This window comes from Ambystoma mexicanum, chromosome 4q, assembly GCF_040938575.1.
Source record: "Ambystoma mexicanum isolate Mex_15411 chromosome 4q, UKY_AmexF1_1, whole genome shotgun sequence".
NCBI lineage: Eukaryota > Metazoa > Chordata > Amphibia > Caudata > Ambystomatidae > Ambystoma > Ambystoma mexicanum.
The window spans coordinates 238,981,120-238,997,832 of record NC_090928.1 but is presented as its reverse complement, the minus strand read 5'-3'; the positions used below and the strand labels follow the sequence as shown (position 1 = coordinate 238,997,832).

General features: G+C 47.0%; 1 protein-coding gene across 1 annotated transcript in view; it reads right to left on the bottom strand.

Annotated features, from left to right (window-relative positions):
* POLR1B (RNA polymerase I subunit B) overlaps positions 1 to 16,713 on the bottom strand; it is a 754,587-nt gene that overhangs the window by 267,600 nt on the left and 470,274 nt on the right. Inside the window, exon 7 of the mRNA XM_069607790.1 lies at positions 11,920 to 12,091. Within this exon, the coding sequence (XP_069463891.1) occupies positions 11,920 to 12,091 (172 nt within the window). The remainder of the gene's footprint in view (positions 1 to 11,919; positions 12,092 to 16,713) is intronic.

The following is a 16,713-nucleotide window of genomic DNA, read 5'->3' as shown; positions in this document are numbered from 1 at the left end:
CATTCAACTGTTACCACAGTGCTTAAAGGCTGAAGGAATGTGGCTAAAAGTGCTATGTAAGAACACATATTCCCTTTCCACATGTTATTGGCATAGCCTCCGTACACATGCAGCAGCACATCTCCTCTCTGCACATGCTAACTGAGCATCTCTTTTCTACATGTGCCAGTGGCACATGACCTCCCTGCATGTGCTAATGGCAAAAATATTCAGTTCCCGGGCTGCCCCGCATCTCTCGTGCAGGGTAATGGAACCGTTCATCCCTGCATGGGTTCACAGGCCATCCCTCGTGGTATAGCCAAACAGCAAGTGCACGTCTTACTACAGCCAGCATAACTTTATAAATTATACATTACAGAGCAGGTTTGCAACGGACTATGGTGCAGCAAGTAAAGGAATTATTGCAGATGTGTTGGCTCCTGCCCCTTTATTTCAGCACTGTGAGGGGAGCAGTGGGGGTGGCTGGTGGCTTGTGAGAGTGAGCCGACCTACCTGACCTGCCGCCCATGCAGGGGTACAACAAAACGTACATTTCAAGGGGGAAGTCGTGATGGGAGGGGCCACTTCAGAAAATAGGCAGGGCAAACTTGGAGGCTTTGCCCCCACTGTTCTACCCACCTCCCCCCACGGTCTGGTGTGGGGACCAACTATCGATTAGTATATTTTAAAGCGCAATATGCAGAAAGGTGATGGAGGACTTTCTTGAAAGTAACAGCTTTAAAGTTTTACTACGTTTGTTCAAGTACATTATTCTGAACAAACACAGTAAAACATTAACGCTGCCAGTTTCGGGAAAAGGCTTCCCTCACCTCTCTGCCTAACAAAATACAAGTGAGCACATCCAGGGGTACACCTAGGCTAAAATGGAGGCGTGGGCTAACCCTTCAAATGTTGGGAGGGGCACTAACTTCAAAGATTGTGGAGGAGTGGCAAACTTACTTGTGTAGGGGCATCTAACTTCATTAACCATTATAATAAGAATATTCTAGTGCAGCTTCAATGTTACAATCAGTTAACTGCTCCTTCCTTCTAGTCTGAAACACCCACTTTCTGCAGATCCTGAAGGTCCTAGAAAGCGTGAAAATGGCAGATGGTGTGCAATGAAAGACTCAATATCATAGCAAAACAGGACATTGCAGAGTATGGGGCAGTACTCTGGACGGCCCATGCAACTTCAGTGGCTGGAAGCAACAGGGGAGAAAATGTAATGTTGGTTCTACCACAGTCCGCTATAGTAGAATCTCTGGTGCACGGACTGGCTGGTGAGCCTATATCTGCCTGTTAAATCCAGTGTTACAAGACTGGGGGAGGGCCAGTGCAGCAATAATGCAATTCTATGCAGCAGTATTCGAGCCACTAGCAGAGGAGCACCAGGAAACACCAATGTGTCCCTATACTTATTAAAACGGTCCTATTGTAAGGATGTAAACTTAATCATTTATAAGCACTCCAAGTTTTGCAATTGAACTCAGGGTGAGAGTACATTATTTGCCCAGGATCACACACTTACGCTAAACAGCGAATCTTTGATTTTAACCCACTCTTCAATTTGGGCACAGCCACCTTCTTCCACATTTTACTTGGAACAAAAATTTCAGTTTTGGGTGTCAAGACCTACAATAATACTGTCCTATACAGTTTACTTGCAAAATAAACAAATTGCATAGAAAAGCATCATGACAACTTGTAAATACTTATAGCAGCATGTTGGGCCGAAACAATATCACTGTATCTTTATTTTCCACATCTTGAATGGAAAACTAAGATGCAAAAAGCAAAACATCCTGATTTACCCACTTTATTTTCAGCGCTTTAAAAACACAACAAAAAAAAGTTCTGCCATAAACTCACTTAGGTTTGGAGATTCGTCACAAACCTCCACCGTGTTGTTATATATGGTTAAAAAACATTCAACTAAAGACATCGAAGTACACTTTACCTTTTAGCATATGAAGCTATTAGACAGCATGGGTATGAACACATGTTATGCCGCTGATGACAAAAGAAACGCTACAGTGCCATCTAGTGGTGGAAAGTGTTTTTTAAATGAATAAATACAGGGTAAACAGTACGAAGTAGAAAATAAAATCATCCGTATTGGCAACAATTACATGCGTAAAAAGGCACAATATGCACCTTATCTAGAGGGCTGCCTTGAGTGATCACGATCTCCTTTCCTCCCATCTTTCCATCTCTACCCCTCAGGCCAAAACAACTCCAGCACTGCCAACTACCTTCTCGGTCCTCCGACCCATGAAGCGTGTGTCAGATGAGGCTTTCGCTGCCACTTTCTCTACCCCACCTCCTCCTCCTCTGGCTAACTCACATCCTGATACATCCCTTTCCATGCTCCACTCTTCTACCACTGATACTCTTGATGTTCTTGTCTCTGTCATGAGGATCCGCTTGAAGCCCAAAGCCAAGTGCAACTCCTGGTATGACTCTGACCTCGGCAACCTTAAACGCAAGTGTAGGGTGGCTGAGAGGAAATGGCTAGCTTCTTGTGCATCTTCTGACAAACTGGCCTGCAGCCTGCTCCAAAGGCAATACTGGCTCTCTGTCCGCCCTAAGAAGAGAGCCCACATCCAAGCCTGCGTCTCTGCGGCATCTAACAAATCGGCCAAACTCTTTAAAATCTGCAAGGAGCTGGCCAATCCTGATGCAGTCTCTACCTCTCCTGTCTCCTCCCAGGCCCTCTGCATGGCCCTGGCTGTAATAATTAGTAATACAATCGTTTTGACAAGGTTCAAACACTGAGTAGAATTCACCCACCTGAGTCTTCTTTAGATCCGCTCTCTCTTGAACAAGATGATAATGGGAGAATTCCCTAAAAGCCCCTCCGCCGACTGGAAATAAAGATTCAGCCGGCGGTGAGACCTCCAGGGAAAAACCCCCACAGGGGGAAAAACCCTATGCGGGGAAGAGCTGCTAGAGTTTGAGGTGTCCTGTAAACAGCTCCCCTCGTCTGGTCAGGATAGTTCTTCTCTCAAAGGAACAAGATAGATCTCCAGGTTTGGAAGGTGCTAATTAGGATTGGAGAACAATAACAGACGTAAATTAGGATCCCTTGAAACAGAAGTGATTCTAGCAAGGAAGAAATGAAAGACCTCAAGCTGGGCGATGTGGCTTACCCTGAGATATGAATTAGCAGTCTCCGAACAACGGAGGGTGTGAAACCAATCTTGGCCAAAGGGTGCTATAAAACCTCTACCAAAGAACTGCAATAGGGAACAAAGTGTGATCATCATCTAATAGTACAAGATAACCTGAATGGACATCCTACCGAAACTAAGATGGAAACAATGTTACCCTTGAAGCAGGGAGAGGTGAAGAGGTCTGCTCTGAAAGTTCGTGGAGGTCAGTGGCAAGGCAGGCAAAATCCTGATGTCTGAAAGTATAGAAGGAAGAGTACATTGAATGAGATATCACCCCTCTCCTCCTGCTGAACTAAATAATAAGGATAATGAGAGCCTGGAAGCAAGAATACCGCTAGACTTACCCGAGCACGGAGTGTCTGTTGACAGAAGCGGGGTCTTCGCGACGCCGTAAAGTTGAAATTGAAAGTAGCCCTGTACGGTCCTTCGTTTTCCCAAAACCGAGCTAAGAAATGAATAGAACACAAAACAGATGGTAACCAACACGGAGTCCCTTATCCTCAGAAAATAAAAGGTCCTATAGACTTTTTAGTAAGAAAGAAGACGAACTTACGGAGCGTGACCGTTCTCGCTGGAGGGTAGCAACGCACTGGATTGCCGTCCGCGTATCCTGATGTGCATTGCGTCCGTCGAGGGGCGGGGCTCCCGACTCGTCGGCGGCTGTCTGGAACACTAGCCCGCTGCCGGTACACTGACACACCTCCATCTTGTAAGAAGGAAGAGGATACTGTGCGGTGGCATCCCCGTATTGCGCTGTATTAGTGAGAGCATTTATCACAGTATACCACCTCCTAAGGGTATCGCCCCCTGGTTTGTTCGGATGCTTTAGATGAAACTTCCAAACTAATCGTGGGGCATGGACTGCATGGTAGGATTCCCAAGTTCGATCCGAAGGGGAGTACCCCTTCCAGTCCACCAAATATTGAACCTTCCCATGATGGAGTCGAGAATCACAAATATCGGATACTTCATATTCTAAACCTGAAGATCCTTGTAAAGGAGGAGGACGTATTGCAACTTTAGGATGAAATGTACTCCAGACATCTGGTTTTAATTGGGAGACATGGAACACCGGATGAATACGGGACCATGTCATGGGGAGTTTAAGTTTGAAGGCTGCAGGACCAACGGCTGTCACCACCCGAAATGGACCCAGAAACTTCGGTAATAGTTTTGAAGGCCTAAGGTGTCTAGGGAGAAAACGAGAGGACAACCATACCCAGTCCCCGGGGTTGATGACAGGAGCAGGGGTACATAGACGATCTGCAAACTTCTTAACTCGTTCTTGAGACTCCGTGAGAGCCTTCCTGGCAGCAAGATGACCCTGATGTATCTGTCCCAGCAGCTGATCCACGCCTGGAAATTTGACATCTGAGTGCTTGCTTGTGGGAAAGATGGTCGGATGGAATCCGTATGAACAAAAAAATGGTGAGGTCTTGAGTGAAGAATGATAAGAGTTATTGTACGCGAACTCTGCCAGTGGTAACAGCTCCGACCAGTTATCGTGTGCCGCTGAGATGTAATTTCTCAAATAGCCTTCCAGGGTTTGGTTTAGCCTTTCAGTCTGCCCATTGGTTTGGGGATGATAACCAGAGCTTAAAGCTAGCGTGATTCCTAATATTTGACAGATCTGTTTCCAATATCTGGAGGTGTACTGTGATCCTCTGTCGGAGATGATGACTTCAGGTAATCCATGCCGGGAAAAAATCTTGTCAATGAACTTTCGTGCCATCTGGGCAGCAGAAGGAAGTCCTTCGAGTGGCTCAAAATGAGCCATTTTAGTGAAAGTATCGATAGTTACTATAATGGCAGAATGACCTCTTGAGGGGGGAAGATCCACTACAAAATCGGTTGAGATAATTTGCCATGGCCGAGAGGGTATTGTCATTCGGACTAACTTCCCCAAGTGATGCTGACGGGGACACTTAGTATGTAGACACACCGGACATGAATCTACATATTAGCTTCTGATTGAAGGCCACCAGAAGTACTGGGAGATCAACTCGAAGGTGGTAAGCCATCCTCAATGTCCTGAAAATTTAGAGACATGCCACCACATCAAAACTTTTCCATAGAATCTTCGTAGGTACGAAAACCTGAAGACCATGAAAATAGCAGCCATCTTTCCTGGTCAGGGTCTTTTGTTGAGCCAAAGAGAGTTTCTTCAATGTCACTGCACTGGATTGTTGTTCCAGGCGCTTCCAGAATTTAAGGGGTTTCTTTAGTTTGAGCATAGAACAAGAAAACATAGGTTCTGATCGAAAAGTGCTCAAGGGTGTAGGGTCTTTTCTTGATAGAGCGTCTGCCTGCAAATTATTCTTCCCCGCAATAAAAGAGAAGATAATTCGAAAAGGGGAGAAGAAATGGGCCTACCGAGCCTGTCTGCTATTGCAGGTTTGAGCATATTGTAAGATGCGCAAGTTATGGTGACCTGTTCTAACTTCAATTGGAGAAACCACCGCTAATAACAAATGTCTCCATTCTTCAAAGGCTCTTTTAATGGCCAATAGTTCTTTCTCCAAAACAGTATAATTCCACTCAGAAGGGGATAATGTTTTAGATAAATATGCTATAGGTCGTTCTTGATCCTGATCGTCCCTTTGTAACAAGACTGCCCCTAAAGCATGTTGTGAGGCATCGGTTTCGATAATGAATCCCCGATTTTGATCGGAGGTCTTCAATATAGGAGCAGTAGTGAACCGAGTCTTCAATTCCTCAAAGGATTCTTGAGTGACCGTATTCCAAACATAAGGAACCCCTTTCTTTAGCAGGTTTGTCAAAGGCAGTGTAAGAGAGGAGAAGTTTGGGATAAAGCGCCTATAAAAATTGGAAAATCCCACAAACCTTTGTATTTCTTTACAGTTTGTAGGTACAGGCCATTCCTTGACAGCAGCCACCTTTTCTGGATCCATCGAAATCCCTTGGGCGGATAAGATGTAACCCAAATAGGTCACCTGGGGTTGGTGAAAGGAGCATTTCTCCATGTTACAATACAAATGGTTTTGGTGTAGTCGACTCAGGACTTCCTGGACATGAATCCTATGATCTGGAAGATTGTCAGAAAATACAAGAATATCCTCTAAATAGGCAAGAACCGAGTGAAGAAGAAGGTCCGAAAAAAGATGGTCCATGAACCTCTGAAAAACTGCGGGGGCGTTCAAGAGTCCGAAAGGCATCACTTGGTACTGATAGTGCCCAAACGGAGTCCTGAACGCAGTCTTCCATTCATCTCCTTGTCTAATTCGTATCAGATGATATGCCCCTTTGAGATGCAGTTTGGTGTAAAGGTTAGCCCCTTGGACTGCTTCAAAATATCCCAAAACCGAGCTAAGAAATGAATAGAACACAAAACAGATGGTAACCAACACGGAGTCCCTTGTCCTCGGCAAATAAAAAGGTCCTATACACTTTTTAGTAAGAAAGAAGACGAACTTACGGAGCGTGACCGTTCTCGCTGGAGAGTAGCAACGCACTGGATTGCCGTCCGCGTATCCTGATATGTGTTGCGTGCATCGGGGGGCGGGGCTGCCGACTCGTCAGCGGCTGTCTGGAACACTAGCCCGCTGCCGGTACACTGACGCACCTCCATCTTGTAAGAAAGAAGAGGATACCGTGCGGTGGCATCCCTGTATTGCGCTGTCTTAGTGAGAGCATTTATCACACTGGCTTCTCATTTCATCTCTAAAACCCAGGACATCCTGTCCACGCTCTCGTCCTCTCCTCCTCCTCCCTCTACTCTCTCCTCTATCTCCGGCCCCCTGTGGCCACCTCTCCTCCCTCTTTCTCTTCCTTTCCTCTGTTCTCCCCTGGCGACGTTTCTAGACAAGTCCGATCTATGAAAGTCTCGTCAAAACAGGTTCTTCCCTGTTCTTCCATAATGACCACATTGACACCCTCGCTCCTGCCCTGGATGACTTCTGCAACCACTCCTTTGCCACTGGAGCCTTCCACCATCCCCAGAAGCACTCTCTTGTGCACCCTCTTCTCAAGAAAACCTCGGCCGACCCCTCCTGCCCAGCTAACTATCGCTCGATCTCCATCACTCCTTTCCTTGGCAAACTCCTGGAAAAGCTGGCCATCTCCCAGTTTAATCTTCACACTGATTCTGTTGGTTGTCTCCATGTCCACCAGTCTGGCTTCAGAGCAGCCACAAACACGGAAACTGCTCTCCTGAACATCTGTGAAGACCTGCTCTCTAACCTCGATTCTAATCTCCCCTCTGTCCTCATCTTACTAGATCTCTCTTCTGCCTTTGACACAGTCAACCATGACATCCTGCTCAATCATCTCTGTGATAACCTGGTTATCACTGATCAGGCCCTGGTCTTCCTGATCTCGTTCCTCTCTGATCAACCCTCCCAGGTCCAACTTGGGTCCTTCCTTTCCTCCATCTCACTTTCTACCTGTGGTGTTCCCCAGGGGTCCAACCTCTCTCCCTAGCTGTTCAACCAATGCCTGGCACCTCTCGTCCAACACATTGCCGCTCTCTGCTCCAACTTTCAGTGCTATGTGGATGACACTCATCTCGTTTTCAGGGTTCCCTCTTCCACCTCTTCTCCTTCTCACATCTCTTACTGTCTGTCTGCTATCCAGGAGTTGTGTGCCGCCAACGATTTCTGCCTTAATACCAGTAAGACAGATTCTCCTCATCGGCACACCTGCACCCTCCTTTCCTGTCACTCTCTGGCAAGCCTCCCTTTGCCCTCTTCCTGCTCCCATCTGTCAGGCTAAGAACCTCAGGATCATTTTCGACTACACCAGGCTTGTCCAACCTTTTTGAATGTGGGGCCGAAGCATTAACCTTTTGTCACCCGGTGGGCCGGTGAGCCAAAAGTCAACACCCTTAACCAAAGCAGTATATTCAAAATCGATGGTGTGTGACCTTTGACACAATAGCATCACAGGCAGTGATAGCCATGCAGTCCCAAAGATAGCTTTGGGTGCCAGGGGCAGTGATCAAAGGTTACTTTCTTGTGATTTCTTCCACCAGTGTGTATGTGTTGATATTTTCCTGAAACAGTGGGGGCGACCGAGCGTAGCGAGGGAGCTATAACGATCTAGGGAGGGTTTGGGGGAAGATTTTATTTCCAAATATGGGGCTGAAATGGTGCATTTTACAGCAGGAAAACTGGCCAAAAGCATAAGTTTACAATCCGTTCTAAAGGGGAACAGGTACATTTCAGGTCACCAACAGCAGACAAGAACATTGAAGAACACAACACATTTTAATGATCAGTGTGTCCACAGTGTTGTAAAACAGCACTGTCACTGATGTAACACATTGGCATGCTGGTTGTGCCCAAAATATGCCTCTGTAGCAACATGTCTATGCTGGTTGTTCCCAATTTAGGTCAGCATTGTCCTGTACAAAGCATGATTGATGCTGCCTGAGCATACCATGGCACTGTTGATTAGGTACTTCGCTATGCAGATAATATTTTTGACCAGTGTTGCCAAGTAAATATTCTGTATCTATGTTGACCATGTCCCCTACTTTTGCCTTTGGCCCCCTCTGTGCCCCTTCTAAATTTGATTCCTGATGACACCACTAGATTGACCAACTATGGGGGCTCATGAGGAGCAGGGGGCACAATTAGTGAGCTGCAACTAGATCCATTGCAGCCTGTATTCTGCTACCATAGGTGATTGGTCCAGGGGGCACCAGAGGCAGCAACAGTCCTCCGCCATGGCCCAGAAATAAAATTACTCTGGTCCAAGGACCCGACAAACATTGAACACATTTCATACAAGAATGGATCACCATATGTTTCATTAATATCTGTGTGTATAGATCCCTATTGTCAAATTACTATGAGTGGCAGCAGACGTCCAAGGCCAAATGATAATATGTTATATTATAGCACTTTCACTAAAGCTCTTTTTTATAGAACAAATATGCATACAATATCACCCAACCTGTGTTGGTACTCATTTATCAACCTAAGAAGGATGAAAGGCTGAGATGGCCTTGCGGGGATTCGAACATGCAGATCACACAAACATCGCAGCAGTGAGCGCTCAACCCACTGAGCTATCATATTGGCTATAGTAAAATGAGCAATTATTTTGTAGTGTAGTGGATATCATTAAACTGGTAACTGAGATTTAACAGCAGACCAGTTAAGTTCATCTGCAGGTCTGGTGCAAAGTTGGCAAAGTCTAAAAATGCACCGGGCCTGTAACTGACTCGGGTGCCCCCTTACAGGGGGCACCAGAGGCCATAACTCTGACATGGCCTGGTTTATTTATTTATTTGTTAATTGTTTGTCAGGTCCGTGGACCCAATTAATTTATTTATTTCCACAATGTTGGTCGAGCCTAACATTGAAGAAATAAATAAATTAATCGGGTCCCCGGACCCGACAAACATCAAACAAATAAATAAATAAACTAGGCCGTGGCCTGTTACTGCCTCTGATGCCCCCTGCAAGGGGGCACCAGAGGCAGTAACAGTCCCCCGCCACTTCGGGTCTACGGACCCGACAAACATTCTTTTTAAAAAAAGAAATAAAAAAATGCACCGGGCCTGTAACTGCCTCTGGTAGCCCCCTGCAAGGGGGCATCAGAGGCAGTAACAGTCCCCTGCCAAGGCCCAGACAAATATGCATTAAAAAAAAAAAAATGCACCGGGCCTGTAACTGCCTCTGGTGTCCCCTTTCAGGGGGCACCAGAGGCAGTAACAGTGCTCTGCCATGCCCGGTCCGGTTCATTTATTTATTTGTTCGATGTTTGTCGGGTCTACGGACCCGACGAACATCGAACAAATAAATAAATAAACCGGGCCGTGGCCTGCAAATAAATTTTAAAAAAGAAAAACTTACCAGGCCTCGGTCACAGGCATGATGCTGGGGGACTGGGCTGGTGATTCACACGCAGCTGACTGGAACAGGGGGTGTGAAGGTGGTGCGCTCGCCGTACCTTGCATGGCAACAGTATTTCCATTGGCTGTTTCTCAGCCAATGGAAATCACAACCCATGCAGCTTGTTCATTTGGATTTCCTTTGTCTGTCTGTTCGGCCTCGCGTGCCACATGAAATGGCTCGGAGGGCCTCATTGTGGCCCGCGGGCCGTGCTGAACAACCTTAGACTACACACTCTCCTTTTCTCCTCACATCTCTAAGAAGTCAAACTACCAACTGCACCTCCTCAGAGGTATTCTTCCTTTCCTCTCCTTAGCCCAGAAGCTCACTGTCTCTAGAGCTCTGGTTCTCTCTAGGCTGGACTACTGCAACAGCCTCTTTCTAAATCTGCCTGCTTCTACTCTCTGCCCTCTGCAACTCATCCAGAACAGGACTGCGAGACTTGTCCTCGGCCTCAAGCACCGGGATCGTATTTCTCCAGCACCAAATTCGCTGCATTGGCTCCCAATGGCTGCAATGATCAAGTTCAAGACCCTCTGCATTGTCCACAAGGTCTTCTGGGGCCTGGGTCCTCAATATTGCCAACTCTCTCTTTGTCAATTTCTTCCTACTCGAGCTCTTCGCTCCTCTACCTCCAACTCCCTCAGGGTCAGTCGCTTCTCCAAGCAACGAGTTGGTGGTAGATCTCTTTCTTTGGCTGGGGCCTCCCTCTGGAACAGCCCTCCTGCCTCTCTGAAACTTGAGGAGAACCCTCTCTGGTTCCGGAAGCACCTAAAGACCTTTTTCTTGGCTTCTGCCTTCTCTCCCCTGCTGATTACCTGTCTGATACTGCACTGGTTACCTGGCTACCCTCGATTTCGGGCCCAGGTCCCTGCCCGCCCATTTGCACACCCTCACTGCCTCCCGGCAACCCTTGCGCTTGGGTCTGTATCTGTAACCCTACAGTCCCCCGTACCTGCACTATTGGACACCCGCTGTCTGCACTTACCCTTGCACCTGCCGCCTGCTGGAGGCACTTCTCGTTATTCTTTTGATTCCATGTACAGCACAGCCCCCTCCCCTTTCCCCTGAACTTTTCCCCGCCCACATCCCCTGCACTTGCACGATCTCAATGTCACTTGGTCTAGTAAGACCGTTGTCTCCATCCTCCTCCCCCCTTCCTTGCCTCGTCGTGCCTTGAAACACTTGTGTATAGGCGCGTTACAAATGCCATATCATATCATGCCTTTTATAGCATCGATCATCATCCTTTGGTAAACATTCAAACCTGCCTCTCATATGGTATTCAGCGTTACTGTTCTATAGTAATTCCCCTCATAACTCTAACTACCACCAACGTGTACAAATGGGCACACCTCTATCACATTGATTACAGGTGCCATGCCGGGTCCCTCAAGGTTCCTACCTTTCCACCGCCATCCTCAACAACCACATGGAACCACTGAGTCAACTACTAGTTAACCACAACATCAAGGGCTACCAATACACCAATGGCATCCACTCTATCTAAAAGTCTCCTTGGAAATGATAGCCAATCACTCAGGCAATGCATCCCTTTCATCCTAGATTGGATATATAGCACTTATCTGAATACAACCAAAACAACATTTACCATCAATGCCAAAAACACAAAACAAGGCCAATCCCAAGAATGGCTCTAGCAAACGCAGCTGTGCAGCTCAACGCAAATCTTCACTGCAGCAAAATCACTAGGATTCATCACTCACATGGGCCTCTCCTCTATGTCCCTAGAAACCAGAAGCAGAATGTTGGCCACTTGCTTCCTACTCTAGTGCTTACCCACACTGACATTAGCATTGGTCTCCTCGCTGGCATCACTGACTACTACACACAGCAGCACGGTTAAAGAAATGCCTTTGGCTTTTAGTGAATTACTGACTTACCTTTAAAAACATAAGATACAGTTGTCCAGGGGTTAGCACCTCCTGATTCATCAGACTGTCTGGGTTTTCTTCAATGCACTCCTCCTTAGCAAACGCAAACAACTTCCGTGTTGCTAAGCAAAGACAGTAGAACTTCTCTGTATTTGATTTAAGATTAATGCATATGCACTGGCTGTCAGAAGAGAAGAAGACAACGTTTGAGAAACAATGGTAAAATATCTACAACTACACTTGGTTGCTCACATCCTTGTCCCCTTATATCATTGTTCAAAACATGTAGTGTGCTGATCAGGAATTAAGCGACGGACTACGATAATTTCATTTTCTTAGTCTTTAAACTACTGGCAACAATCTTTTTGTTGAGTAGGGCTTCCTTTCAAGCATTATGTGCTCCTGGTGGTATTTGACAGTGTAACTGGAGGTTCCCATACAGGTCAATGCACAGATCACTGTAAAATGAGGGACGCTGGTTATGATATCCAAGTAGGTTAAGCAATTGCTGCGGAGATCTGCAAGGAATATACAGACAACCTTTTCAAAGTTCAGTAACATACGTCTGTGTGTTAAGCACCCGTTCAATTATATGTATGCAACAAGCAGGTCACATGCTATAATCTCTGATGGGACTACTCAGCCTTTTATCTTTTGTAAGTCAATGAAGTGGGAAATGAAAACAGTGACAGTTTGAAGTTCAGGGGACAAGTCAATTTGTGGTGTGTATTTTGTCAACAGCTAGATAAAAGCAGACTTTGCTAGGACTCTCTAAACACCACTGGCACTTTCAGAACTGCCCTGCAGTGACTGCTCTTAAGTTACCTCTTTCCTTAAACTCATATGCCCATAAAAGAGGAGCCGCAAATATAGATTATCCAACCCACTCTCGCCCCAAAATGTAAAATCTTGTTGCCAGTACAAGTTGCGGGAAATATTAATAACATAGAGGGTCCAAATGTGGTTATGATAGATCATGCACATAGCCAGCTTTCCGAAGTTCACTGGAAGCTCCCTCCAGATTGCCTATGCAAACATGTTCCGATGCAGGCACATCTTGTTTATGGAGCCGACATCAATAAGTGGGCAGCAGCAAACGTTCTGTGACATCCTCTCTGCACTGTTGTATCACGACACTGGCATACCATTAGGTAGTAATAGTTCCAGAAAATAAGTACTTTCATTAAACATCAAAAGACAAGTCAGCTATCGAACCTCAAAACACACAATACAAGTCAGGTTTGCTTTACTATGTAATTGGCTGGGTTTTTGTGTTTTCAAGATTTATATACAGGATAGGTGAAATGGCCAGACCTTAGTGAAATAATGAAAGGTCTATTATGTCACAATGCAGAAAGCTGCTGTATGGTAATGATTTCCGTACGGTTTTTGTACACGTTGGCTGGATGTCACATACATTTTACTCTTGCAAAGGAGAAAACTAATTTTTACTCTCTTGAAATCACATTTACTCTCAAAGTTTAGAAACAGGGAGTAGAATACTCCCACCTCAAAATCGTATCTGGAGCACTGACTACAATACATGCTTTTCTATGGTCTGGGGGGAGGCTTCAGTCCTGCTTGCACTGTGGGAATAGGGGATGCAGTGGTCCAATAACTAGGTCCCCAAACCCCTTCCATACCTCTATTGGGAAGCCATTTGGTCCTGGGGTTTGCCCAGTCTGAAGCGGCGATACCATTGTAGATATCTATTCCGCATTGATATCAGTTTCCAGACCTAGTTTTTGTTGTTCTGTGAGACATGGAAGGGTCACTGATTCAATAGCTTTTAGCCCTATATCTGAGGACAGCTTTGGTGGGGTGCAGTATAGTGATCAGTAGTGTGCAGCAAATCTGTCAGCGATGTCAGCATCGTCAGTCAAAACATCCCTGTTAACATCATGCAATGCTCTCACGTGCCCATGCCCCCTATCCCTCTTTTCCAACCACACTAACATCTTGCCTGATTTATCTCCTGAATCGTGACTCTGACTATGTTTAGACCAATATGCCACCTTAGCATTGTCTAAGCTACATTCTGAAATCGTTCCTGAGCTGTCAACAAGGCCTCCTTTGAGTTAGGGCACCCGGAGGCAAGGAACTCTTCAGCCAAAATAGATGCCAGTTCGGTTGCAGCTAATATATTTTGTTTCCGATGTGCTGATAACAACAAGAGTGCCTCCCCCTACGCACTGCTTTATACCCCTCCAACAAGGTAACTGGACTATCCACTGACCCTTCATTAATGGCAAAGTACTCAGTTGTTGCGTGAGACAATTCGTGAGTAAATCCAGGTAAACCTAAGTAGTATGTGTTCAAACGCCACATCACTGCAGGTTTTGTGAGCCCATTTATAAGTTCAATGAGAGGTGGTGAGTGATCCGAGTGCCCTCTGGCCAGGAATGGTAATGTTAAAGGATATTTGTATTGCACACCATCACCACCGGAGTGGCCCCCCTGGGGCTATGAAATAGGGATAGAGGGTTAGGGGGGTGAGTTAGTGGGAATAAGCTGCAAAAGTGCAAGAGAGCAGTGATGTGCTGTTGGCAGCCTCAGCCCGCTAACTCCGTTGGCTGGGCTTGGGGTGTTTTACGGTCGGTAGTCGTTGTAAAGACTGGTAGGGGGTGTCTGTACTTCTGCTCTCTATATGGTAGAGGAGAGGCACAGAAGACCCCAGCCAAGATTCTCTATAAGGTAGCAATGGACGAGCAATCAAGGCCTAGCTTCTCAGGAGGTGATGCAGGCTGGTTCTGAAGTACAGTGTAGTCCCCGAACCCCCACAAAGGAATGTCCACACACTGTATTACTGAAAACACAGTCTTTATATAATTAATATTCAAGGGTATGTACACGATCACAATAACGCACTTTGTACTCGGAAGTCAATAATGATACATATATACAATTCTAAAGTGGTACCACCAATGTTATCAAATCTCATTGAAGTGCATCAACTGTACGGTTAAAATGTCACACAGATCAATAACGAGGAAACCAGCAATAGAGATAGGAAGGAACGCAAGATGGTTAAAACAGTAGGCAGAATACTGACCCCTACCACGAGGCACAGTTCTGTGTGTAGATCCCCCCCCCCCCCCACCTGGGCAACCTGTAAATAAAGATATATAGCACAAGCCCAGTCCATATGTTCAATAGTCTCACTTCTTCCTATTAAGGTTTTACCCCCCCCCCCAATGTACCTGGTGGAGTAGAGTTCTCCGACGATGCGTCGACCGATCCTTCTTGAGTGACTCCCTTTCAGCCAGGAGTCACGGATCGTCGAGAGGTGTCGAGGAACTCGGCGTTCGGTGTCGGGGAATCGACGGCCCTTCTTGAGTGCCCTCCCTTTAAGGTGGGAGTCACGGGTCGTCGAACGTCCGACGGTGAACAGGGTGAACTACGGCAGGGAAGTGGCAGCTTCGTTCCTAGCGGTGCTAGTCGACGACAGAGCGTTGGCGTCCTGCAAGGAAGAGGCGTGCGGGGCACCTCGGTGACGATAGTTCTGGACCGCAAAGAAATGATGAAGAACTGTGGCCCAGCAAGGGCGTCGAGTCATCGGCGTCTCTGTGGTCTTTAGGTGGCGGGAAACCCACCGGTGGATACTCCTCGGCGCGTCGACGGTCGGGCCTACCCCAGCGGGAGACAAGCGGATGACGATGAGGGCGAGAACGTCCGATGATCAAATGGAAGTTCTTAGGCAAACGGGAGCACGGCGGCTCCGGTTGGCGACGGCGGTCGTTGACAGTGGCGGACAACAGTCCGAGTGCTTATCCTTGGAGTTCCGCAGCAGTCCCCGTATTGGGTCGGCAGCCTGTCGAAGGGCTGTCTACCAGGGAGCGTTGGCAAAGATCAGCTACGCACGATGGTCTCTCGTAGCTCGGGAAGAAGTCGCCTTACAAGGTCCTCTCTGGGTCAGTCCTTGGAGGCACTGCAGCTTTCAGATTGTGAAGAAGAGCCACAGAACTTCTTCTCGTCCAGCAGGGCTTCAAGGTCAAGAGTCAGTTACTCCAGTTACTCGTCGTAGTGGACTTCAGCTTCTGAACACGATTCCTAGCAGTGAGAGGTCCCCAGATATACTGTTGATCTCCCATTCATTCCGCTAGGTCACACTCAAGCATCCAATCACGACTACGGGCATTCATGCAGGCAGGCATCCAATCAGGCACACAAGGTATTCAGGCCATTCACTTCTCTCCAGACACTCACAACAAGGTATGTGTATTGGGACAAGTACCGAGCCATTCAACACTCCAAGCTGCATTCATACTGGTTTCGGGCAGGGCTGTCTCAGTCTTTGTGTCAACCACCAGATACTAGACATCCACAACACAGAATGCATATTCGTCACACACTCTATTCACCCAGGTCCCACCCACAGGAGGTACCCACAACATACATCACCGGGAAGGCTCCAGCCGGTCTGGCCGGGCCTCCACAACAACACCATATATGGCACTTCCACCCAACAGCCAGTCAGGGGGAAGGGACAGAGTCAGGGCACAAGGTAATGGGTAATAGAAAGCAAGAGGCCACCCGGGCCATCTTGTTTTCCATCAGGAATCAACTGATTCCAACGGCAGGGCCGGGGTATCCCAAAATGGAGGATACTCCGCGCACCTGTCGAATTCAGCATGGAGCTGCCACCAGCCCATACCCTGCTCTGCGGGCCACACACAGGTGCCCAAAAACATACACTAGGGGCACAGGGTTGTACCCCCACCCATGGGTGCCATAAGGGTATCCCACGGGTCCGTTCACCAAACCAAAAGAAAGAGCTGCACCGCCAGGAGTCCCACATGAACT